The sequence below is a fragment of the Centroberyx gerrardi genome, chromosome 10 (genome assembly GCF_048128805.1).
Source record: "Centroberyx gerrardi isolate f3 chromosome 10, fCenGer3.hap1.cur.20231027, whole genome shotgun sequence".
Lineage (NCBI taxonomy): Eukaryota > Metazoa > Chordata > Actinopteri > Beryciformes > Berycidae > Centroberyx > Centroberyx gerrardi.
This window is the reverse complement of record NC_136006.1, coordinates 10,932,117-10,956,995: the sequence shown is the minus strand read 5'-3', so window position 1 is coordinate 10,956,995 and position 24,879 is coordinate 10,932,117. Positions and strand designations below refer to the sequence as shown.

The 24,879-nt window shown below is 41.4% G+C and overlaps 2 protein-coding genes across 3 annotated transcripts in view; one reads left to right on the top strand and one right to left on the bottom strand.

Annotated features, from left to right (window-relative positions):
- Positions 1-24,623, top strand: part of traf3ip1 (TNF receptor-associated factor 3 interacting protein 1) — a 328,730-nt gene extending 304,107 nt beyond the window's left edge. The window contains exon 17 of the mRNA XM_078285960.1: positions 24,608-24,623. The gene's annotated coding sequence lies outside the window, so the exon portion shown is untranslated. The remainder of the gene's footprint in view (positions 1-24,607) is intronic.
- On the bottom strand, positions 707-10,411 carry LOC139910508 (gap junction gamma-1 protein-like). Of its 2 annotated transcripts, XM_071897812.2 has the most exons (4): positions 10,256-10,411; positions 2,955-4,134; positions 2,333-2,363; positions 707-2,240 (listed from the first exon to the last, which is right to left on the bottom strand). In XM_071897812.2, exons 2-3 carry the CDS (start codon positions 4,099-4,101, stop codon positions 2,335-2,337), a joined length of 1,176 nt encoding a protein of 391 aa, XP_071753913.1. In that variant the 5' UTR covers positions 4,102-4,134; positions 10,256-10,411; the 3' UTR covers positions 707-2,240; positions 2,333-2,334. The 2 variants fall into 2 exon arrangements, with proteins under 2 accessions (XP_071753913.1, XP_071753914.1); XM_071897813.2 differs by lacking the exon at positions 2,333-2,363.
- Positions 24,624-24,879: the final 256 nt, after the last annotated feature.

Below are 24,879 nucleotides of genomic sequence, written 5' to 3'. Positions count from 1 at the left end.
AAAGTAGTTAGTCCTTCATCACTGGGATTTTCTTGGAAAGGAAGGGCGCTACTTGTCACTTTGTCTTTTTCTGTCAGTGCATGACAGACACACATATGCAGTTATAATGTTGTGAAACAAAAGATATTACACCATACATGAAATACTGGGATTGTGTATTGTGGAGGCATGCATCTCCAAAAAAGTCAATTTGCCAGGAAGCATTTGAAAATCTGGTTGACTTGCACAGTTATGGCATTGTATTTACTAGAATGCATCATCAATGGTTTGGTTTGGCCCCAGGGTCATGAATCATTTTCTACATAACATGAGACAGTTACCAATTTTTTTCTTGAATTTCAAATGTTAATTTTCTGCAAGATTTTCATGCAAAGGGAATGGTTAGTCTCCTTCAGTTTCAGCCCCAACCAAAGATACCTGGCCTCAACACAAAGGCATACCATCAACTCCAAAAATACAACCTTTTCCAAATGTAACAAGGTTAGTTTTTAATCCATTTGCATGTCCATAAATGCTGCATTAATTTGCAGTTTTTTCTTCTACAAGCGAGCTGACAGGGTGCAAGGACATGACAATTAATATGATCTGTCACCAGAGTAAATCTGTGAATTGGGATGCAAACAACTTCACTATCACACAATGCAGTTACATAAGCATCAGACTTAACAAACCACTTGACAAAACTGGTATTTGTTGAAAAGGTTTATTTTAGAAACTAACCACAAAAATACTATCAATACAAAAAGTATAAAAAGTACAAAAAGCATTTTTTAAAAATAACTTGAGATGACATTTGCGTTGGCACTGTGGGCATGATTCAGAATACAAATGGTGGCATCGTGGTATAGAGCATTCAAGGCATTGTATGGTCCTACCATCAAAATGATAACATGTTTATAACTTTCATTGAGACTCTGAGGGGGAACAGTATAACATTATAATCCAAAAACCAGCACTTTCAGACATGGCATGTTCTGTCTTTTCACAGAAACCAACAGCTCAAATAAGTGTAGGTCCCGAGTGACAACAGCAGCATCTGCTGGTCAACATGCAAATAATAAGGAATAAAATATTCATATGCTGATCTTTTTAAAGAAACAAAATGAGTCGTGGGCTGAACTGTTGCACTTGTCCTCAAATTGTCATGAACCGTTTTAAAGATGCAACAGTCTCTGGGTAAAATTAGGCTTTTAGGGAGCTAAGACAGTAGTGAACGTCATTCTTTTCAAACTGAACAATAATGTTGGCCACAGTGACAAAAGCCTCTTTTCAATGACAAAATACTCAAAACTAACATACACTTAAAAAAAAACAAAAAAAACACAGTATCAAATTCCTTTTAAAAACAATACAAGACAAGGTCACAATTTACATGTATTTCAAGCATTAACCAGGTTTTTATTCCTTTGGACAAAGGCACCACAAGCGTGTTCCAGTTACCATACCTGGCACCAGACTTGGGAGCAGTGACTGGTGCAGTGCTAACATGATCCAAAAAAAAAAAAAAAGAAATATGGGTATGTCACAACTGCACAGCTTACATGAGTCATTACAAGCTGACGACATTGTCCAAACTGTTTGAAAATGTCAGTGGACACACCTAGAAGAAAGCTTTGTAAGAAAATTGACACCTCCCAAAGTCTGTGTCAGTATAACAATGACTCCAGTACCTTCTTTGTTCTTTTATGAGTGGTGCCTTGTCCATTAGCCTGCCAGTTCAAATGTACAAGCACTGACTCAACTGTAGTTCACTTCCTCACAAAACACAAGACTCATACCTTACAGTTTTACATGTGATTTTTTGCACAACAATTGGCCTGGCCTTACCTTATCAGTATTGCTGAAAATGGACTTCCAGTTTAGGTCTAAGGCAAACTTGAGATGCACCCCCTCTGAACTTCCAACAGCAGACAAACTCACAAAAATGGAACCACTAATAATCCTAACTCTCAAAATAAAAAGTCTGTAAGCACTTTGGATCTTTAGACAGGCTAGTGGGTCAAGTATAGCTGGATTGGTTGAGACGCCGTTCTCCTTGTTCGACTTGATCCTTGACCATTGCTGGCCGTAATACTGAAAGGCTTCGGCTGAGTTCAGCCTCCTCAAGCAAATTCACAAGATCACAGACACATTCACACACACACATCTCCACATGATATTCCCTTATGTCCGCTCACTGTCCCTGATGTGAAGTTTTATCCACAGTGTCAGCTGGGCTGATGAGTTCTATGCTCGGAGACCTGGGGAGAGAAGAGTATTGTGTCAGTAGTGCGTTTATGTCAGTAAGGCTTTTTGGTTTAATACACCCAAAAACTGAGAACACAGGAGTTACTTTTACATGACAGGCTGAAACCGGGTCAAGGCTGAAGAAGCACAATATTGACAAACCATCGTATTGCAATCATTTCCCTCGATATTGCAATTGTGATATAAATTGCAATACAGGCTTTTCAATATTTTACATTTTTCAGCAAATAAGAAACATTTAATAAAAAAAACAGATGTTATTGCTTAAGATTTGTTCTGTTTGAATACAATCAGTGGGGTGCAATTTAATTTATAGGCTAGAAATTGTGCACAGCACCAAAATAGGATGCTTAGGAATCTATTTTGGGCACCCACCACTATATATTACTAAATAACTGCAGCTTCATGCAATTAGGAAATTGTAGTTCATATTGCAACTTTACATTTTTCTCCAATTAATTGTGCAGCACCTAGTCAAGGCCAACTCGAAATGGTAGTATTTTATTTGAAACTATAGCCCAGATCAAAATCTCTAACACAAAAACATTTAAATCACAGAAATAATGTTTTGGGAAAACATTGTTTGGTCATGGCTACAGAGTGAAGATAAAAGCCTTAATTATTGTTATCAGGGAACTGACTTCTCAAAATAGTAGGATTGAAAAAAAAAATCAGATTTATCTTGTATGAAAAGCTGGAATTCTCACCTTTCTCGCACGTGCTGCTCTGCTTCTCCTGGGCAAAGTTTAGTCTGTTCTGCTCCACAGCGGTGCCATTGGACTCGGGGCTGCTGCTGCGTGACGGGCTGCCCTCCTCGTTCTGGTAAGCCATATCCAGGTGCTGCTGGGCCAGCTTCAGGTGTCTCCGCAGCCTCTCCAGCTCCCGCGATGAGGACTCGTCCCCGAATGACTCACGGCCAGAGTCGCCCAGGTTGTCCCTGAAGCCCATCTTTCCCGACGGGTCCTTCTTCAGAGCCGTGTGGTAGCCTGGAGGGGCGGACGGCTGGCGGCAGATCGAGGGCCGCTGGCTGGCCAGGGCCACGTGGCGGGGGGTGGGAGGCCGAGGCCGCGGTGCGCAGAAGCAGTCCCGAATGCCGCTGATGCCAAGGTGGAGGATCTCGAACACGGTAAAGAGCAGACACAGGGCGCTGACGGCGTACATGATGAGCAGGAAGATTGTCTTCTCTGTAGGGCGTGAGATGAAACAGTCCACCGTGTGTGGGCAAGGTGAGCGTGTGCACACATACGATGGCGACACTTCCAGCCCATACAGGATGTACTGGCCAAACAAGAACGATGCCTCGAAGGTGGCACGCGACAGCAGCTGAAAGACGTACACCTTCATGAGGCCATCGCGCTTGATGCGCCGGCGCCCGTCGTGCTTTTTGCTCGGCTTCTCCACAGCTTCCTTCTCCTTGTCTGGCTCAATCTCCTCCAGGATCATGGGGTCCTCCTCACCATTATCCTCCGCTTCCTCGTAGTCCCGATTGGCGCCGCGGCTCACTATAGGCATCCTCTTCCTGCTCCGAGGCCGGTATTCATCGTCCTCCATGCGGGCAATCTTATGCATGGCGAAGCCTAGGTACATGATGGTGGGAGTGGTGATCATAATCACCTGAAAGACCCAGAAACGAATGTGCGAGAGTGGCGCAAAGGCATCGTAGCACACATTCTCACAACCAGGTTGCTGCGTGTTGCATGCGAATTTACTCTGTTCATCGTAGTAGATGGACTCTCCCCCGACGGCTGTCAGCACGATGCGGAAGACGATGAGAAGCGTGAGCCAGATTTTGCCCACAAACGTAGAGTGATTAGAAATCTCGTCCAGCAGACGTGTAAGGAAGCTCCAGCTCATTGTGCCTCTGGGGTGGGGGGAGGCCTGTCAAATCTGTGTGGGAAGAGGAGAGACAACTTTCAGATTTGGTTGTGATTTTGAGCAGATGAAAGAATAGGATATTGGGTCATGGAAACACATTGATGTGCACAGGTGGCTTGAAAAACAACATTTCATAAGTAGTGATTTGAAGAGTCATAACACATAGGTGGACTTGATCACAACCAAGGTGATAGGCGTGCAAATAAAAATACACCCTAAATATTGCACTGTATGAAATAGACTGACAATGTAGGCCAGGGCAGTTGTAGGGTATTTTCATCTATTCTCTTCTATTGCTTTAAGCATGATCAAACCAGGTTAGAAAATGCTATTGAAAACATAGAACAGGGCTGCAAAAAAAGAACTACCCCCCCAAACTGTTCCAAAGAATGTAAGCCTTAGCCAAGGTAAAAAAGGAAATTAAGAAGAAGTAAATTATTAAGCATCTCATATCAAACCTAAGCTGTCATTTTTCCACTACCTTACTAAATGGTTATTGTCCGGTTGGGTCATTTTGGCAAACCGCATACAGCCCATCTTAAAATTGTGGCTCTCGACTCCCTATGCCATAGCAATTGCAACTTATTGCCGCTAGGTGGAGACGTCGTTTCAGTCTAGTAAAACTGAGAAATCCCATATGGAGCAGGCTGTTCCATGTCTGCCAAAGACGGCATGCTCAGGCAAGGACCCCCGGCAAGGTTTGAATAGCTGCCATCACTAAAGCACGCAGCCACGTGAGGATTGTTAGTGAACAGCTGTAAAGTTCAAGTTTCATCAAAACAGACCTGTGTAGAAACCCTGCTTGAATGTGTTAATTACAACCAGTGAAAACGCAAGTCATGTTCACTTGCTGGAAGTGTAATAATCTGAGTCAGATGGCCAAGAGGATGACTTGACAGAGTGAAACAATTTACAACCAGAGAAGAACTCCTGTGGTTTTACACCATCTGTGACCAACCTCTTACCAGCGTTTGAAGAGTAATTATCCACAACTATAAAACTATGCTTACCGGACTTGTGCCTAGTAAACAGGCTCGATGCAACATAGTATTGTAACTTACAAAAATCACAGCATTCTACCACTCACTTGAAGGCTTCAGACCAATTACTTTCACGTCTGTCTTTTACAGCAACAAGTTGCACGCACATCGCATAACGGATTTACCTCCCAGCCTTTTCAGATTTGCCCTTTTGTTGCTGTAAACCAGTTGTGTCGCATCATATGCCCTGGAGGACCAGGAGTCAGCAGATTTTCCTTCTGATCAAAACACTATAAGCAGAGAGGGAGCAACTTAGTAGTGAAATCTCCTGGTGCAGTGATTGGTTGGAAGGAAAACCTGCATACTCTCTTGGCCCTCCATGGCACATGATTGGACACCACTGCTCCAAACAAATATTGAAGATATGAAATCAGTGGTGCGGTAGTATACTTTCCTCTGCATAATTACTCCTGCACCGCTCTACACCGGGGATCTAAAACCTAGAGGAACTGAATGTAACATAATTTATGACTACAAAATATGCTTCCCACTACCATCACACATAAAGCTTCAGGCAAACATCTACTTGCCACATCTACCCCCGATACTCTACTACTCCTATAATTCTACTGCTGTTGTAAGCTTCTGAACATACATTAACACCACCGATACTAGAAAAGGGACAAGCCGTTGTAATGAACTTCTGTTATGACAAAATCCTTAATGCACATGCCCCTCTGTAGTCTGGAGAAGAGGAAGGAGGAGCTGCAAGTCTGAGAAGTCAACCAGTTAAAAAAATAAGGGGAAACTGAGAGAGTGGTGCTCTATAGAGTCAGTGATAGAGCTGACAAGGCACTTCACCTCCAACATCACCAGTGGAGACCGTGGAAACTGGTTCTACTGGGAATGTGTGTGTGTGTGTGTGTAACTGTATGAATGTGAAGCGGGGCGTTACTGAGAAAGAGTGTGTGTTCTTCTGAGGGAACCATCCCTAGATAAATAAAGGTTGGGATAAATAAAGCACTCTTAGCAGTAGGGCACAGAGTTTCCATTATGCTGCAGCAATTAAGTTCAAGGCACTCAGGAGAGTCTGATGACTGATTAGCTTATTAGGACAGACTTGCATAGAAAATCACTTCCTTGATTGGCTAAATGGTTACTCTATCAGATTTTTAGAAGAGCTTATTGATTTTGAGTCTATGGGTGTCTGATTAGTGTTCATATCACCAACATCAAGAGTGAAGCACAACTAATATGCACATAAAAAAGAAAATGTTGAGTGCATAGAGAAAGGGATTGTATAGTGAGTGATCATGTATGGACCGTAGACTCTACTATCCATAGTATGTTTTGAGTGCATGTGAGGTCCTACAGTCCTTATACCATGTGTCAGTATGTACAGTGAAGCTAATTGTCAATATGCCTCTGCACAAATGTCTCCTACAGTTCCCTATAGCCATCATTTATTCATTAACAACTAGCCTGATTAATTAAGTGATTCTTTTTTTTCTTTTAATTGGATTATTTTTGGGGGGGTGCCTCTAATTTCTGTGTCTCAGTAGAGATAGACAGGAAATAGTCGAAGTGACAAAGGTCCCAGGGCAGATCCAAACTCATAGAATTGTTTCAGAAAAAACAAACCAAAAACAAACCCAAGAGGCCGTGGCCACACAGCATGCACTCCAGCCAACCAAGCCACCAGCACGCCCCATTGATTAAGTGATTCTGATCTCTTATTTGATTAATTAGGCCTACTGCACAGTGACGACCACTATGTTTATTTTTAATCTGGAACAATGAAATGGGGCCTTCTGTAGTGCTGCCTATTCGTACCCAGCTGCTCCTTGCGTTCAACCAGTTTAAAACACCTGAAAGCCGCAGTTTTAACGACTGCACTCACAGGTTTCCGCTTCTTAGGGCAAGATAACACTACCAGCTTCTCCTCAGCGGGAGCTTGTGGTTTCAAGCTGAAAATGCATCTGGAGGAATATTTACCACCAGCTCAGTCTACGTGTTGTAAAAGGGAATACAAAGTTTTTGAGCCATCATAAATCTGTATAATCAGTTACACTTTATAATTTCAACATGATCAAATAGGCCAAATGCCTGAAATGTGAAATAACTATGGCTCTCCTTTAGGGCTGCAGCTATCGATTATTTTAGTAATCGAGGTGTAATCGAGAGTAATCGGATAAGAAATACTTTTGCTTTATTAAAGAGCAATAGTAAATATACAAAAGAGAAAAGCTGTCCGCACGAAGCTGTCCATAAGACACTGTGATTTACTGAAAACGAGGTGAAATAATAATTATTATTGATATGTATTACTAGGCCTAAATATCATACAAGTTCATAAGACTGGCTAATGTACATTTATTTACTATGTTGAAGGGTTGCCCTACACCTGCTGACCCTACTCACTGCAATCAAACTAAACTGAATATACCTGCTGTATTGGACTGGTGCATTTTAGGCTCCAATTGCTAAACTTAGCTAACTTAGGGACATCATAACTAGCCACCATATTGATTTACGTTCTTAACTAGCCATTACATATAGCCATAATTAACGTGCATTCTTTACTAGCCTTCATCTCATCCCGTTTTAATATTAAGTGCTGACTCCGCCCACCCGGGCCAGTTTCGGCGTACGCCGGTAGAAATTACAAGTGGACCCTATCCTACAGTCCCTGCTCTCAGCGGAGGGAAGGAGCTACGCTGTGTGTGGGAAGCGCTGTGACCGTCAGACCTCTCTGGATTAGACAAGCAAGTAGAGAAAACCGGCATCAGCCGAACCAATTTATTGCCAAATGCTTTGGGATTCAACACATTAACATTGCTTCCCATGGTCAGAAAAAGTCGGCAGATTTGTCGCTAGTCGCTTTTGAGAAATAAAGTCGCCAGGGGAGTCTGAAAAGTCGCTAAGTCTAGCGACAAAGTCGCCAAGTTGGCAACACTGGATCCGAAACTTTGGACACTTTCTGTCGTTTTCTCTGGCCTGTCTCTTCTCTTCGCCCCTCGCTATTTTCTCTCTCTTTCTCCAGCGCGTTGTGCAACAGTAATAATCATCCGTGCGAAACACTGAGTGTGTATATAGTTATATGGATTAAACGAAGCTTCGATGCAAAGAATTTGCATCGATGATTTTTAGTAATCGAGTTACTCGAGTTTCTCGAGGAATCGTTTCAGCCCTACTCTCCTTTCACACCGAGGCAGACATGTGAAAGGAACAGAAATCAACAGCCCACTCTGTCATTTGTAATGTCTAGTAATTTATATAGCCCTTTATCACAAGCATGTCTCAAAGGGCTTAACATACCATCATATACATAATACATCACTATATACCATACTAGGCTACATCATATGTAGTATGCAATGTAGGTTAATGGATAGCAGTTGCCCCAAGCAAAGAGCCATGGCACCCATGTGCTATGAAAAGCCTTCTCCCATGCAACCGCCTTATCACTCTGTGTGTGTGTGTGTGTGTGTGTGTGTGTGTGTGTGTGTGTGTGTCTCTCTCTCACATGGTGGTTCAAGAGGCCCCCCATGCAGCTGGCCAGAGGCACCAAATCAGCGCGGTTCATAATAGAAATCAGTTTGCACTATATATACATATATATATATATACATATATATATATATATATATATAACTTTACAGTGGATACGGATGGATCCAATTCAGACGATCTCATAAAAGCTCACTTAACACTTGATTGATGTGTATTGAGCCCAAATTATTCATAGTCTTATAATGCCTTAATTTAGTATATTACCAATTTTATTAAATTAAATTATTAACAAACATCAATGCCCTGAGATATATATATTAAAAAAAACTTCCTGATCAATTCTGTATGCCTCTAGCTGCTAAGATATGTCCTTACATTGCCTGAAACTAGGCCTAACCATACATGAAACTTGGGGATTTCATTTCTTGTGTGTTTCCACGTCCTATCTCCTGAAGGGGCCCTGGCCTCCCTTTATCTGTGGCACTTCAAACACAACCCTGCTTCCAAGAAATGAGCAAAGTAGAGCAAAAAGAGAGAGAGAGGCTGGCAGCCAGTTTCAACACTGACTGAAGCCTGCAGAACAGAGAGGCTTTGTGGATCTCACATCTGGGAGACTAGTTATCGCTGCTCCATCCCAAAGCCCTCCGGCTGGGAGGCCCTGGGCTTGGGGAAATGGCCACGACCACAATATCCCAGTCAAACTGAGAAGTGACTTAGTTTCTGAGCTGTGGTGTTGTAACCCAGCGGGGGGAAAAAAACATCCAAGTCAACCAATCTGTCCGTCATATCACCTGGCATTGTGCTTGATCACATAAAACTCAATATAAAGTTGTTTGTAATCTATATTGACATGCAGTGCAAAAAAAGAAAATGGGGTGAGCTTTATAAAAATAGGGTGATGGCCTAGTTCAAAGCACTCCAATCATACCCCATCCCTAAAATGGAAAACTAATTGAATTTGCTGCAGAGAATAAGAAAACAACAAATCCTCCTGGTGGCTTAACGGGGCAGAACGCGGTGCTCCACATGCTTCACAAGCCCCATATCGATGGACGAGTATTAGGCTAACGGGAATACCATGGCGAAGTGAAGGGGTGGCAAAATTGCAAAAAAATTAAGTTGCAGAAAACTGAGATTTGGGGGGTCACTTCCCAGGTAAAAAAAAAAATAAAATAAAAAATATGACACCATCCATGTGTCGGGGCTCCTTGTGCGTTCCTCCATCCCCAAACCCAGCCGACAATCAAGTCACAATGTCCGTTAAACAAAAAAAACACTGAAACTACAAAACAGTTTCAGCGTCTGTTGCTATATGGCATTAGATTATACGCTGAGGTAATTGTAAATCCATACAAGGCTGTCAATTTGCGTGCTTTGATTAACGTAGCCTCCTGCGGGCTAGGGCGCGAAAACACTGATCAAAGTTAGCATTAAACAAGCATTTTCTACCCTGGTTTCGTGGCCGTTATGTCATTAAAACACTGAAATTATAAAGTGCAGGTTTGCAGACGATAAGAGGTGCAGCAGTTACAGATAAAACTTACGCTAACGCTGCTAGCAGAGGCTAAAATAAAAAGCTATGTGGTGATGCTGGACTGGCGTCTCTTCTTAGCACGCTTTGTTAGAGAGACGGCTTTTACCTTCAAGTGCAGTCTAGGTCCTCGGTTTCGTCCGACCGCTCCAAAAAGTTGTCTTTTCCGACAGCTTTTCCTTCGTTTCCTCCTTTACAAAAAAAAAGCCCCCGCGTTCCTATCAACCCATTCAGTTTTTGTGAGACGCTTGTGTCCTCCTCCAGTTCTGGGTTGTAATGCGGGGTGAAGACAAAGAATATTTCCAAATCCCCCCCTTTTCTCCTCCCCGTTTCAGCCGGGCACCCCACCCCCTATCTGCGCAGAAAGGAGGAAAAAACGAAGAACTCCCAACATTCCTGATGCAATCCTTGCCTCGTATTTTGTTAACAACTTTAACCTCTGCAGATGCCGACTATAACTCACACAGTCACTGAATCCAGGACATTATTAGGGCGTAGGAAGCAAGAAGAAGAATCCTATTTTCTGTCCAAGATTTCAGGCTATTGGAAATAAACAGAAAATGACACCTATAACTACACTATAACACACCTTCAAACCACACAAACTACTTGAAAGTATTTTAATTTGTGTGAGAGAATATATTTTTGTGATACCAACAAGCCATTAGAACATTACAACTATTTTAATAGTCTTGTGTAACCTGTATGGTGTCATCTACATCTGCATGCTATTTCCATACAGCAGGTAAAGATACCAGCAATCACAGAGGAGTCATGCTTTGCTTGTGTGTTGTGTTTGGCAGCAGCCCTATCACCATATAACCCTTTGTCTTTGCTGATGTGAAACAACATGCCCCTTGCTGATAAGCGGCACCTCAGTGGACGTTGTCTTCCTGCTGAGGCGGATGCTCGGAAGTTGTTGCTATTTGAGACCCTTCCTCCATGTCACACTTTCTTCGGAAATGGCAGTGCGCGGGTGAGTGTATGCTTTTCCTCATGTAAGCCTTATCCCCTGTTTGAACCTATAGAGCCATAACTCCAGTATTGTGGCCATGCTCCAGAGGATGCACGTATAGTTAAAAGGTTCATCACATAAAGACAAAAGGAAGTGTGCTCTATATCTTTAGGCCGTGATTTATGTCCCCACTTACGGACTAAAAGGGATCCAGCAGTGGCTTGAATTGCCACACTCACCGAGTGAATCACGTCCACTTACTTGTGTGGAGCTGCTAAATTGCAGGTTCCTATTAATGTGGGGAAAAATGGCGGCATTTACCGATCTGCACCATGATATCAGCCCTCACACTCAATCAAAGGTGAGAATTCCTCTAAGCAGTTTAACTTCTAGTACAGGCTTACGCTGCACTTTTCCTAGAGGCTTAAATGAGTTCTGTCCAGTGCCCAGATGAAATGTTGCAGGCATCCAAACAGTCTGGACCGCTCTCCTGTGGTTGTCACTCAAGTTGAATAATCACATTGTTTTTCCCAGATCCCCTAAAATGCGAAGCTCCAGTGCTTCTTCATTGCTTAACCACCTCTCCGGACAGAAAAATGTGAGCAAAGCAGATCTATTATAATTTCACAAATTGCTTCTGAAAGGACTTTGCAGAGATCAGGGACGGCTTGGGCTTTGTCTCATCTTTTTTTGATATCTGGCCAAGGCTGTCGAAAAAGCCCATAAAAGCACCAGTTATTGTTTAATATCTGCTGCAAACAGGGGGTCAGTGGAGGAATGCGATGCCCTTCCCCCCTTCTCAGGGAGCAGGGAGGCTCTATTGTGAGCTACAAGCGTGCTTTCATTCATAGGGTGTAATTTGGGGTGTGCTGGTTAACCACACTGCAAACCCCAATGTCCTGCTGAGACAGAGATTTCTGGAAACCCTGAGCAACACAGACTCATGGTTCTTCAAGACCATTGTGCAGTTATTCTTGACACTGAAGTATTCTGTTTGTGATTTCGAGCAAGTAAATGCATCTAAAATCACCCAGGCAGGCTCATATAATCTTTAATATGGAGGCTGGGATATTGAGGCATACATCTTGAAAACTGTTTTGCACAAAATATTATGTTTATTCTTCCAGAGAGGAGTATTCATGATCATGATATAGAGTAGAATAGAATATATAATTCCCTCGAAGCACAGGCAGACACAAGTGGCTTTCTTGCTACTGGTTTATTTGAAGGCTTCTCTCCAAATCCACCGTGAAAACTAAACACACAGTATTGATGAGAAAATCTAGAGACCATGTTAGCTTAACATAAAACAATAGCATGCACAGCATGTGGAATAACATATTACCAAAGTAATACAGACAAACAAAACAAAATACCTCGTTGGCTGCATGCTACAAAAAAGGGAATAGTCTTCGAGTCTTCCTTATAACCGTTCACATAAAATTAAAGTCTGTTGTGACCAGCATAAAACTTCTCACCGGCGCATATGTGATGTCCTTGCTTGCTGCTTGCTTAAAGGGCAACTTCGGTATTTTTCAACCTGGACCCTATTTTCCCATCTTTTTGTGTCTAAGTGACTAAAGGGGACAACAATTTTTGAAATTGGTCCAGTATTGAGCGAGATCGCTTCAGCCGGCAGCCGCGAAACGAGCTGCAATGTAATCCGACGGGGCAAATCACACCGTCAATGTGCGTCCACTAAAAGTGCTTGTTTTTGCCACTGACAGGCTCAGATTGTTATTATAAGTGTCTGACAACATTATGGAAAAGGACCCTACAGAGAAATGAAACGTTGTTTTGCCGGTGGCAAAAACAAGACCGGATCAAGCGAAAGGTAAAGAAAAACGTTTCATTTCTCTGTAGGGTCCTTTTCCATAATGTTGTCAGACACTTATAATAACAATCTGAGCCTGTCAGTGGCAAAAACAAGCACTTTTAGTGGACGTACATTGACGGTTCACATTTGCCCCGTCGGATTACATTGCAGCTCGTTTTGCGGCTGCCGGCTGAAGCGATCTCGCTCAATACTGGACCAATTTCAAAAATTGTTGTCCCCTTTAGTCACTTAGACACAAAAAGATGGGAAAATAGGGTCCAGGTTGAAAAATACCGAAGTTACCCTTTAAGAGTCTTACTCGCGCGAGAGCAGCCCAACGAGGCTTGTACGTAACTTTGAGCTGAGACTTCAAAATAATAATACTATTACTTGTACTAAATGAAATAATGTATAAATAACAAATGCAACTTAAATTAACTCTCAATTATGACATTGGTCTTAGAAAAAGTAGATAAATTATATAAATTATGTAAGCAATATAATTGCAACAGTTACAGAATAGACTTTTATTTTCCCAGAAGGGAACTTCAGCTGTAGCCAGCAGTTGAATTACATTGACAGTGAAAAACAAATCAACACAAGTTAAACACATTAAGGTTATCAATAATGACAATAGTGATAGACTAATACACAATAAATTAAACAATATACCAACTGAACAAAAAAATAAGTAAATATAACAGCTCTTCATCTGCCAAATGCTGTTTGAGTCCCAAGATGTGTTGTGTCACATATCAAGATGCACAATAACAGCTTATCCTGAATAAGCTTTTTGCATGTGAACACACTCAGAGGAAAAACACCACACAACCCGGTTTTGCTTGTCTAGATTGTTGATGTACTAGTAGTATAACACTCCTTATTTGACCCAGTTATCACTCTTCATTTCTCTGCTTTGTTCTCTTTACCACAGTCTGGACTGGCCGAATCATACTGCATGGAAGGTGAAAGTTTTTTGTCACCATTACTAACAGCGTTTATGTCATCATGTCTGAGCCGCTGATGTTGAACTGTGAATCTCCCTCGTTTGTGACTGCCTCCTAACCTAGGTTTTCCTCAGTTTCTATTCACAGCTCTACTGATATGATGTTGCAACATTTCTAAAGAGGTGAAAGGGCGCACACACACACATACACACACACACAAACACACAATCTTTTGATGAAAGCGTGACCCTGCAACTGGTTTGTGCCTGTCGCTTGTGCAAGTTCTGCTGGGAGTGCCACCATGGTTTCCCTTCAGGCAGTTATGGTCAGCGGGAGGAGCTGAACTGCTTGAGAGAGCCATGGAAAAGGAAAAATGTGTCCCAGACTCCAGAACTCAATCTCTGACGTTTGTGATAACATGACAAAGGATGACATTGTTTCCATGCAGTACACACACACGCACACGCACACGCACACGCACACGCACACGCACAATGTCTGGTTATTGCAGTGGCAAGCATTGCAGTGTATTTTCATCTTTTACTGAGATCTTATCTACTGCAAAAAGAGACAAATACCACCCAGCTGTTCACATTTTCTCAGCTGCCTTTTGTATGAGATGATGTCTGTATTCATCACCATGTAACACATCCAACGCCTTTCCCTCTGCATTAGTCACATCTTCATTGTCTGGCTGGAAACACATGTGCATGCACACACCTGCCAAGCTACAGTCATATTTGGGTCTTTGAGTTAGCAGAGCGGATGCTTGCTGCATACTCTTGCTGGTTCCAATCTTTTCACTCGCATTCTTGAGGCGATCACCCTGCCAACACACCCAGAAAAATGCGCAGGGGCCAGAGCCATTTTGTTGAATGGCACTATGCACAAGTTTAACCTGGCAACATTCCAAAATGACTTTAGAAAAATGACCAGCCAAGTCATCGCTGCAGACCAGAATGGAATTATTTTCTCTTGCAGCCTGTTTGTCGGTTGTGAAACTTGTTTCTATTCATTTGACCACTCCTGTTGTTTTTTTATTCTTTACAAAATCCTCTTATCAACCACCCATGCCTCTGTGAACTTGAAGGCACCGTTGCCTTCGGCTACAAAGGCAAGGTGAATGTAGAAACCGGTGAAATCTTTGGTATGTCTTTCATAATGTCAGGTAGCAAATATCACTTGCACCTGTAAGGTTTTTGGCAATTATACCATGGAACATACTAGAGTAATTAAGTTCAGCAGTAAACTTAGCCCACACTGTTACATTTTCATTCACAGTACTACATGGAAGTTGAGTTTCCTGCCAGCAAGACTAATGCTTTCCATCTGTGTGTTGTTTAGTAGTCTGTGTATCCTGCACAGTTCCTAAAAGGTTCTGCCTCAGATCAGAATAACCCCAAAGTATAGGCTACTAGATGTAGAAGGATTTGACTTGGTGTCATTGGTAGAGACATATTGGCAGCATACTGAGTTTCACACCACATACTGACACACGTGGTACAAGGGCAATATGATCTCAGTACAGTACAACAGAACAACACACACTATGGACAGTAAAATATACGCCTGTCTACAGATAGCCTATACATTCGACATTAAATATTCTGTAGCTACTTGTGGATTAATTGAGTATATCATCACTAGTCTCCTAAATTTAGAAAAAATCAGCCGTATGATGAAGTTTAGGATTGAAGTGCAGAACTGTGGATAGGTCTATGTGCAGTGCATGTCAAACAAAATCAGAGCAATTCATAACTATGATCCTGAAGAGCTTTTGTAATAAAAGAGCAAGCGTTATCTTTGCAGATCTGTGTTTTTTGACTGGGGCTCTGTAGAGCAACTGACACTCTAAAAACCTGTTACAGAAACCTACATTTTGCTTAATGCTGGTTCAGAGATACTTTCCAACAGCCATCAACCCTCAACGCAGTAAAGTAAAACAGCAAATATTTGAAGAGTGTCACTTCAAAGCAAGATATCCACCATTTGAACAAACTGACTCCTACTTAAACAAAATGATTGCTAGCATGAAAGTAAACATGATTGGTTATTAAAAAAGTTATGATTATATTGTTATCATCTTAATACCTTTGCATAAAAGAATGTTTTTGCAGATAGAATCCTCTATGTTTCTTAATATTGACTGAGGAATTTCAGCAATTTTTTTTCAAAAGTGGATATATACTGTGTATATTGCATTTTGGAATAAAACCCTTCAAATGTTTTGCCTGGAGGAACAGTTACCAAATACATGCCCTCCAACAAAGATAAGATTTCTCACTGACATCTGTATTTGCACTTCACAGAAACAACTTTTTACCCCTTTAGGGTGAATGCATGTAAATTTTCTTCTAAGCGCTCTCTCTCTCTCTCTGAAATACATGCATTCTGGTTTATTGCCTCTCCCTTGCTGTAGTAGGTGACATGATGAGTTCAAATGCAAACTAGAGTCCTTGCAGCTTCAGCGCCTAAAAATGCGCCACTTCCACATAATTCCCGCCTATCACCCCATTTCTGGGACAGTCGTACGCGGGACAAGCTGACTAGGCATTGGGTTAAAGGGGGGTGGGTGGGCTTAATTTGCAAGGTCACCTTCTTTAGCATGGGGGAGGGGGACTGATGTTCTTAGTAATGGGGTTTGCGTGTGTATGTGTATGAGATAGAGTTGTCCAGTTTCACTCCAAGGCTGGGTTTCCCCAAAAGGCATCTCATCGCTAACACCATCTTTGTTTCACTATATGAAAAAGATGCTAAGATGCTATTGCGAAACCCGGCCCAGGTCCCTCGATGGTCGCGCTACAGTGTGTCTCTGCCATGCAGTCGACACCAACCAGGCCCTCAGTAGCATGGTCGGGTTACAGTTGGAACAGACTGCACGTGGGACACACAAAAGAACCCCCAGTGCTTATAGGGAGGAGGGGTATACGGGGTTGCCATGGAAACAGACAGCCCTACCCCCGGAACAGATGGTGGTGGTGAGGGTATCGGGGGTTGGGTGTACTGATGGCGGGACCTACAGATGATTATCTCTTCCAGGTTTCCCTCCTTAAACAACAGCTTCTGTGCGTCTCCTAAAACAAACAGCGGTTGATTGGGTGGGTTGGTTCTGTGTAAAAACGTTAACAAAGTGTTTAGAGAGGGTTATTAAGGGCAGTTCATCAGCTGATCGTGATTATGAACTTGACATGTCAGTGAAATTTAGGTCTGATTTTGATGAAGTGTCTTGACGGGTTAGTTTAGAGGCGATCAATGAGCTTTATTCTTTCAAATAGCTACGTGGATTACAGGAAAAGATGAGTTATTGCTTAGATCATATTGAGAACGGTGCTTGATTTGCATCTTTTGGCATTTCAATGAATTGCCTTTATCACATTATTTGACTCTCTATTTGAATTTGAAGTACTGAAATAATGTGCTTTAATATTTTCCGGGAGCACCACTTTTTATCTGAAGTCCTTACTTTTCAGCTCTCTTCACCCTTCAGACTCAGAGAATCAGAATCACTTTAATTGTGAAGTACAGTACAATAAATATACAGCAACTCTTCTTATTTGTGAAATTGAGACATATCAGCAAGTTAAAGAGTTTCACAGCGCTGACAAACAAGTTACAAGGGCCAGGAGTCCAGCGTTTGAATCTTTGATGCGGCAGTGCAAACATGTTTATGTGAAAGAGGAGAGCAAAGGCAGCCATTTAGAAAGAGGAAAAAAGGGACACTTCAAGGCACAGGAAACTTGTGGTTATTAAGGATGACCTAGCTGTGTGCCCTGCTGGCCCCTGCCCCCGTGCTTACAACACTTCTCTGGTTAACAGAAAGCACTGGCCCTTTGTTGCCTTTGTAGTAGTCAGCTCCTGAAGAACTTATTTGTTCTTATTTGAAACGACTGTTGTTTTTACTTGCAATTTGGAAAGTAAAAATATATATACTGTACACATAGAAAACTGAAAAAAGTCAGTGCGTGGAATAAGTTGCACCAAACCTACACCTTTACGATGTTGTTTTCCAGCATTTTGCCAGAATAAGAAATTGTGTGTGTGATTATTCCCATAGAACTGTTTGAGGAGTTTCATTCCAAAATGCTATATATCTATTTGGGATGTCAAAAAAATATAACTTGATGAAATCATCTAAAATGTTTTTGGGGGTTTTTTGTTACCAAATGTCCTTAGCTTACTTTATATTTTCATTAATAATGCATGATGTGTTTTACTTTCATGTCAGCCATCATCTTGAAAGGGTAGGTGTCACGTGTAAATAGTGGATATGTCATTTCGGAAAGAAATTCCTTGTTTTTATCAATCAATTGATCAATCTCATTCATGTTGAAAGTCTCTTAAAAGAGGCATGTCCCATCACAGTAAGCAATCATGTTGACTTGTTGAGTACAATCAACCTGTCTATCTATCTGTTTATCTATCATTAATTCTATCTAAAATCAGATTAAGAGAAATGTATTTCACATACAGTATTTCAAAAACATTACTAAAACATTTTCAATACAACAAGTTTATCTCTGTTTTGTGTAACAACTCTCTGTCCTCTGGTTCCTCCTTGTCCTACTTCCTTCCCTTTCTCTTTTGGACTTGATCACTTGGAAGAGACTTGGATTTGTAATAACATATTCATTTTTTTGATTACTCCAAACGTGTAGCATTCACTTTGCCTATTCTCTTTGTTCTCGGATACAATTCCAGCTAATTCAAGCTCGTGCAGCCGAAGTAATAAAGAAAAAGAAAAAAATGGTCACAAATATAAACATTCTTATACCTGACACCATAGATCACAAAGAGTGTAGGAGTACAAACTATGTCAAACATTTTCCAAAAGCACGTGCATCCTATCCCTAAACGCCCTCCACGTGTAACTCAACCCCACAGCTGCCTGCATCTGGTTTTGAGGTTTCGTAACTCAGCGCTCCGTCACTGTTACTTTAAAAAACCCAAAGTTGACTCCTCTCCTCAAGACACACTTCCCGTCCCCCCTCTCCTCTACCTTCCTCCTCTACTTACACCCCATCCTTTTTTCTGTCTTGTCAAAAAAATCCCAATTTGCCAAGCACTCCTCTATTTTACATAAATGTTATAGGGACATTTGTTATATTTATTGTGTGAGCGCTATTGCTTTGACCCTTGCACTCCTTTCTATTTATTGTTGGCGATCCAGCAATTTAAACTCATTCTACTGTAGCACTCACTGTACGTCGTTCTGGATAAGAGCATTCACTAAACGCCTAAAACATAAATGTAACTGACCTTATTTCCGTCTATCAGACCCCGACATCTTTTTGTCATCAACACTGTGCTCTGTGATGTCAGCATGACTGTGCCAAACGGAGAGTCATAAATGCGTCAGAGACTTGGCAGCCATGTTGCCTGACGTTGAGGAGTTATGGACTGAATAAAAGTGCTAAGATCACCATTGATTCAGCAAGTATACTCCCTTCGGATGACGGGAAAATGAGATACTCTATCAAGGCCGTAGTAAAAGACTGCAGAGGAAGGGGGAGATTTGTGACCATACAACTATGAGAATGCAAAGAAAGTGAAGAGTTTTGATATATAGAGAGGAGTTTCACACTTAGAGGTTAGCATATAGTTTGAGCCTTAATATACCCCTATAGAGTGGATCTTTTTTTCAAGTTAGGTAATTTATGTTTTTGCATATCCCTCCTACATGACAGCCCAAGCAATAAAAAGGAGCCACATGACTCGACATACCATCAACACAAATGCCAAAACACACCGCGACAATGGCTGCAGTTAACTCAGTACTAAGGACTGAATTCATCTTTCAGCTTTAAGTCACACTCTCTATCTCTAGCCCATAGCTTGAGGGCAACTATAAATCTTTTCTCCCATCAATCCAGTCACTCACTGCTGTTGTTCTGGTTAACATGCCGAGGCCAGGGGTCGACAGTGAAAGCATGTGCTGAACTTTCACCCCACTATTTGGATAATTCCACGTCCAAGTAATTGAGGGAACAGCAAGAGGTATTACGTTTCAAAACAGTCTGAACTTAGGTGTGTATGTGTGTGTATGTGTGTGTGTGTGTGTGTGTGTGGGGGGGTGTTTATTCCATCTGGCCCGGCCCTCTCATGTCTAAGTGGTGATGTCATCAACATAGCCCCAATTAAATGAGAGGTTTGGGGTCTCCAGAAGCTTCTAGTTACACCATGAACCAGGTAAAAGTGTGTTTGTAAGGGAAGGGGCACACAGATCACTCACATCTTTCTTTCCTGGAGCCATGACTAAGAGTGTGAGTCCTGGATTTCTCACAAAGCTTGTATATCCAGTAAGATGACTTACAAAATTGGTCATCCGTGAGAAAATACTGCTTCCATCTGTTAGTTAGAGGATATGGTTGGTGACAGTACCGTCAGTGGGCAGTTAGTTAGGCAGTAATAGTTAGACTCTGCATGTGTTGATTTGAAGCCAAACCAGAGATTGAGAGAGCTGAACTATTTGTGCTGTCATTTAATTGTAAAATCTAGAGCTGCTGAATAGATAATCAATGGGAGACTGATTGTGCGGTCCCACAGACTGTTTTTTATCAAAGTGTTATCAGTTCACAACCAGAAAATGTACCCATATCCGTAGAAAATCATCCTGGGTGCTCTCACAGTCAGATTTAAATCTTGACATCACAAGATATAGTCCTAATTTTCCAGTTTCTGGGGTTGGGACAGAGATGTTCACAAACACTGAATGGACTGTCCCACATCACAGTAATAAAGCTTTTCAAATTGAGTGGTATTCCCCTTTAAGGTGTGCTGGGTCTGGATGTGGTAGTTTCCCTTCACTTCCCTATTGTTCTAGCTTAAGTTCAGTGGAACAAAGTAAACACAAGTAAGTAAGTAAGTGAACCTAAATAAATGAGAATGCGTTCACCTCTTTCAGACCCTCTTCACAGTTGAAAGTCTATTGGTAAACTCTTTGTTTTTGCACATGTGAAGAACATGAATAATGCCAGTAAAGTGCTTTTTGTGAGGATTAGCACCATCAACCCCACCCTTAAGTACGATCATTATCTTGACTTGAAACAAGTACCCATCCTGAAGTCACACTGCTGAGTGCTGAGTGCACACTCCTGAGCTTCAAGCCTTTCCTCACATCCAAAATGCTGCATATCCATTTTCTAAAACGAAAAAAGTTAATCACTCAATATGTTAAAAATAGAGATAATTCCATCTTGAAAAATATTGCTATTTTGAAAGCAAACATCTCTGGTTAACTAATAACTCTCATAATGTCATATTTTTCCATTGATGTATATTTTGTTTTGGAACAAAACTGTACAAGTAGTGTAGTTTATTTATTTGCACATATTACTTTTATAAAACACAGAAAAAGTGATTCTGTGAGTGAGAACAATGGGGCTAATAAAACATTTCCGCTAAAAATAAGCAAACAAACAAAATGACTATCTTGAGGACCATACAAAGCAAGGACAGAGTGACTTTGAATTTGGACAGGAATGGGAAGTGTTTATAGCTTTCTTTATAGCACGTCTAGCCTTGTTTTGAGTCTATTGTGTAAGAGCGACATAAGAATGCGCCTGAAAGGCAGGTCTGACTTTGTTCTTTTAAACTCACCTCATTGATAAGTTTTATGTCCTGACTAGGGAAACTGCACAGCAACAGATGGACAATGCTGTTAATGCTGATAGACTGGGCAACCTTCTGTGACCCCAACAACATCCCCCTTTTTTCTCATTGGACAATACGTCAGTGAGCTCGCTCTCCATTGGCTGCTCTAATTGCACAATTGCCTCCTGTCGCCATGTGTTATAAAGATCAAGACATCTATAATGTACCATAGACAGAGAACAATGTAGAAAAACAACAATGACGTGAACTATGGGCAGGTCAATAAGAGAAAAAAGTTCAGTGACTTGATCATTGGCTTAATAGTAGGTTTAAATAAAATATGAAGTATTAATTAAGTGTTATTTCATGGATTCACCGATAATAAAAAAGCTATCAGATAAGTGACTGATGGTGACCAACAGCAGTCAGAATCAGCAACCAAACACCAAACACCAAACACTAACCCTAACCCTAACCCTAACCGACACAAAGGCTGAAGATAAATGGGTTTATAGTGTGATAAAGAAATCTGGATATAGATAGAATTAAGGACATCCATTTGGCTGTAGCTATCCCCACCTACCTGCACATCAGACCATATTGCATCACATTCATAGTGACTTGACCCTGGTTTGCCTCATGTCGCTCTAAGGCTGTAAACTTATGCAGTAGGTGTGATTTATGACTAATCTGAAGAACACAGGGCTTGAGGAGAAATAAGAGTAAAAGAGGTGTAGGTGTGTTCTTTACCAAGTGATATTAAAACAAGTCCTACATGGCTCTATTTGACTTTCAGTTTGCTCTCTGGTTTTAAGCGTTAAGCCGTACCGCCAACATCACAGGCAACCAATAGGAACAAATGCAAGGCTCAAAGCCACAATGTTCAGACAAAAGTATGTTGAATATTTATCTATAGTCTGTGAATGTGACAGGTAAAGGAATGAGAGCCAGGCAGAAAGTTTGTACATCGCTCCAGACCTACGCAAGCCTGCTCTGCCTCTCATCACCAATTAAGATAAGCTGGAGCTAGTTGGTGCGTGTCATCAGTGGACCAAAACCCTTCTCAGACCTAAATCTATGGAGTTAACTTGTCTTCAAATGCTTGTTTATGTGTGCAGGAGTGGTTTTAAAAGTTGAATTGGCTGGTGAAATTCTGAATCTATTTGCCACTATGGCCAGTTGACTAAAACATTTTCATACCCTGCACCCATATGCATCAACTATAAATGTCCAACTGATTTAAGGTGCCTTATGGTAGACCTCAAAATTGTAGAGGCTATATGCTGAACTGTAGGATAAACTGCGATCACATGACAACAGTTGCTGAAAAGGAGTTCTTCCTCTTACGTCACATCTGTCCATTTACCCAGGGAGGGTCTGGCGGTTTGGCACAAGGATGGAAAATGAAAGATGACCCAGCTGCAGATCCAGTTCCACAAGAACTCTGACTTTCTGAGCAACATGAGCAAGTCCTCTTACAACAGAAGACCACATGCAAAGCAAGTCCTGTATGTAAGTGTTTGGTCCATCGAATTAGTGACTTATGTCCAACAAAAAGAGAGAAAAAGTTGTTCTTCATAAAAATCTGGGCTGCATGGCTGACTGATACTTTGCAGCAGCTCTAGATTTATAGAGTGAAGCTAATAGAAACAGCTGCGTCCTTTTCCAAAAGAATTCATCAACTCTCCACACATTTTCTATGGTCAAGCAGAGTAAACAGCTGTATGATTTTGGGGATTTGGGGCCCAGGCCTATTCTTCCAGTGAGCCATAAAAGCACACAGAATACATGTTCGTTGCTTGAAAAAATAACTTAATTTCAAGTAGACGTAACTCCTCACAGTGAAGATTGTTGTTTTATGTCCACATGTCAGTCATAACAACTAACACTACCACTCTATGACTGTTTTTTTTCTTCAGGCCCTTACAGTTGTTCTGGGCGTTTGCAACAAATATTTGCATCTAATCCACATAATTAGGAGAAGAGGAAAAAGCAGTTTGACCGCCATCAAACCAGAGCATATAGTCACTGTCGTATGAATACCTTGTATCTCAAAAAGGTCAATTTCCAGGAACTAAGAAAAGCAGCCTTATTTTTAGTTTGACGACAGTGCAGTTTTGAGTTTACCCAGTGGGTTTTGTAAGGGTTCAAAAAAGCCCAAGAGGTCATAGAACTTCCTCAACCCATAGAGGAGCAAATGCAAGGCTCAAAGCCACAATGTTCAGACAAAAGTATGTTGAATATTTATCTATAGTCTGTGAATGTGACAGGTAAAGGAATGAGAGCCAGGCAGAAAGTTTGTACATCGCTCCAGACCTATGCAAGCTTGCTCTGCCTCTCATCACCAATTAAGATAACCTGGAGCTAGTTGGTGCGCGTCATCAGTGGACCAAAACCCTTCTCAGACCTAAATCTATGGAGTTAATTTGTCTTCAAATGCTTGTTTATGTGTGCAGGAGTGGTTTTAAAAGTTTAATTGGCTGATGAAATTCTGAATCTATTTGCCACTATGGCCAGTTGACTAAAACATTTTCATACCCTGCACCCATATGCATCAACTATAAATGTCCAACTGATTTAAGGTGCCTTATGGTAGACCTTAAGAACAAACACAACTTTTTGAGCTGTGATAGAGGGCATCTACACTCAATACAGTCACAGTGTACTGCTGTTGTCTATTCTATACTACTCTAAACTAATATAATTTCTCTATTAACCCTTTTATGAATCTGTGACATTTCTTCTCAAATCAAAACACACACAATGTGCCAGTCTTCTTGCTTTCACAATTGTTTGACATCTTAGCAGTAAGACCTATAACAACTTGACATTTTTCCTCAATATGTGGCTTGACTAGTAAACACACAAGGCTTTCACACAGGATTTCTCAATAAAGTCAAAAGGGTAGGAAAAAGCCTCTGGTCTGGACCATAGATAATCCAAACCATGTGGGCTTTCCAGCTTTTCTTTGATATTTATTTTATTTATTGACTTAGCTCACGACAACTTTGAAAAATGTCTGCCTGTCGAAAGCCAGACATATAGCCAGACTCCTGGGAGTCTTCTGAACTTTGAATACAATAAGTTTCCTTGTTTACCTGGAGCATGCTCTATTGTCAGGCGGCATGTCCCGACAAGACAATAAGCACGGAGCACAAAAATGCACTGGCCAAAGAGGATTCCTCCTCTTCACCGCAAAGGGTTGCAAATGCAGTCATGCACAACACAGTACATGAAAGCAAGTGCAGACACCCAACAGGTTAGAGCCACCCAGTTAGTCAGTTGACACGGGTTTGTGCAAGTAACAGGTGCCAATATGAGCAATTTAGTGCTATTTCCCGGAGACCTTTCTCAGGAATAACTGTGATAGATGCGTATTAGTTTATATGGTTGTTGTTCATGCTGTCTGTATACTGGTGTTGAGT

Coding starts and splice junctions, on each gene's coding strand:
- LOC139910508 (XM_071897812.2), bottom strand. CDS start 4,101: ATGAGCTGGAGCTTCCTTACACGTCTGCTGGACGAGATTTCTAATCAC. Junction 2,364..2,954: donor GAGCAGCACGTGCGAGAAAG/GTGAGAATTCCA, acceptor GTGCTTCTTCAG/CCTTGACCCGGTTTCAGCCT.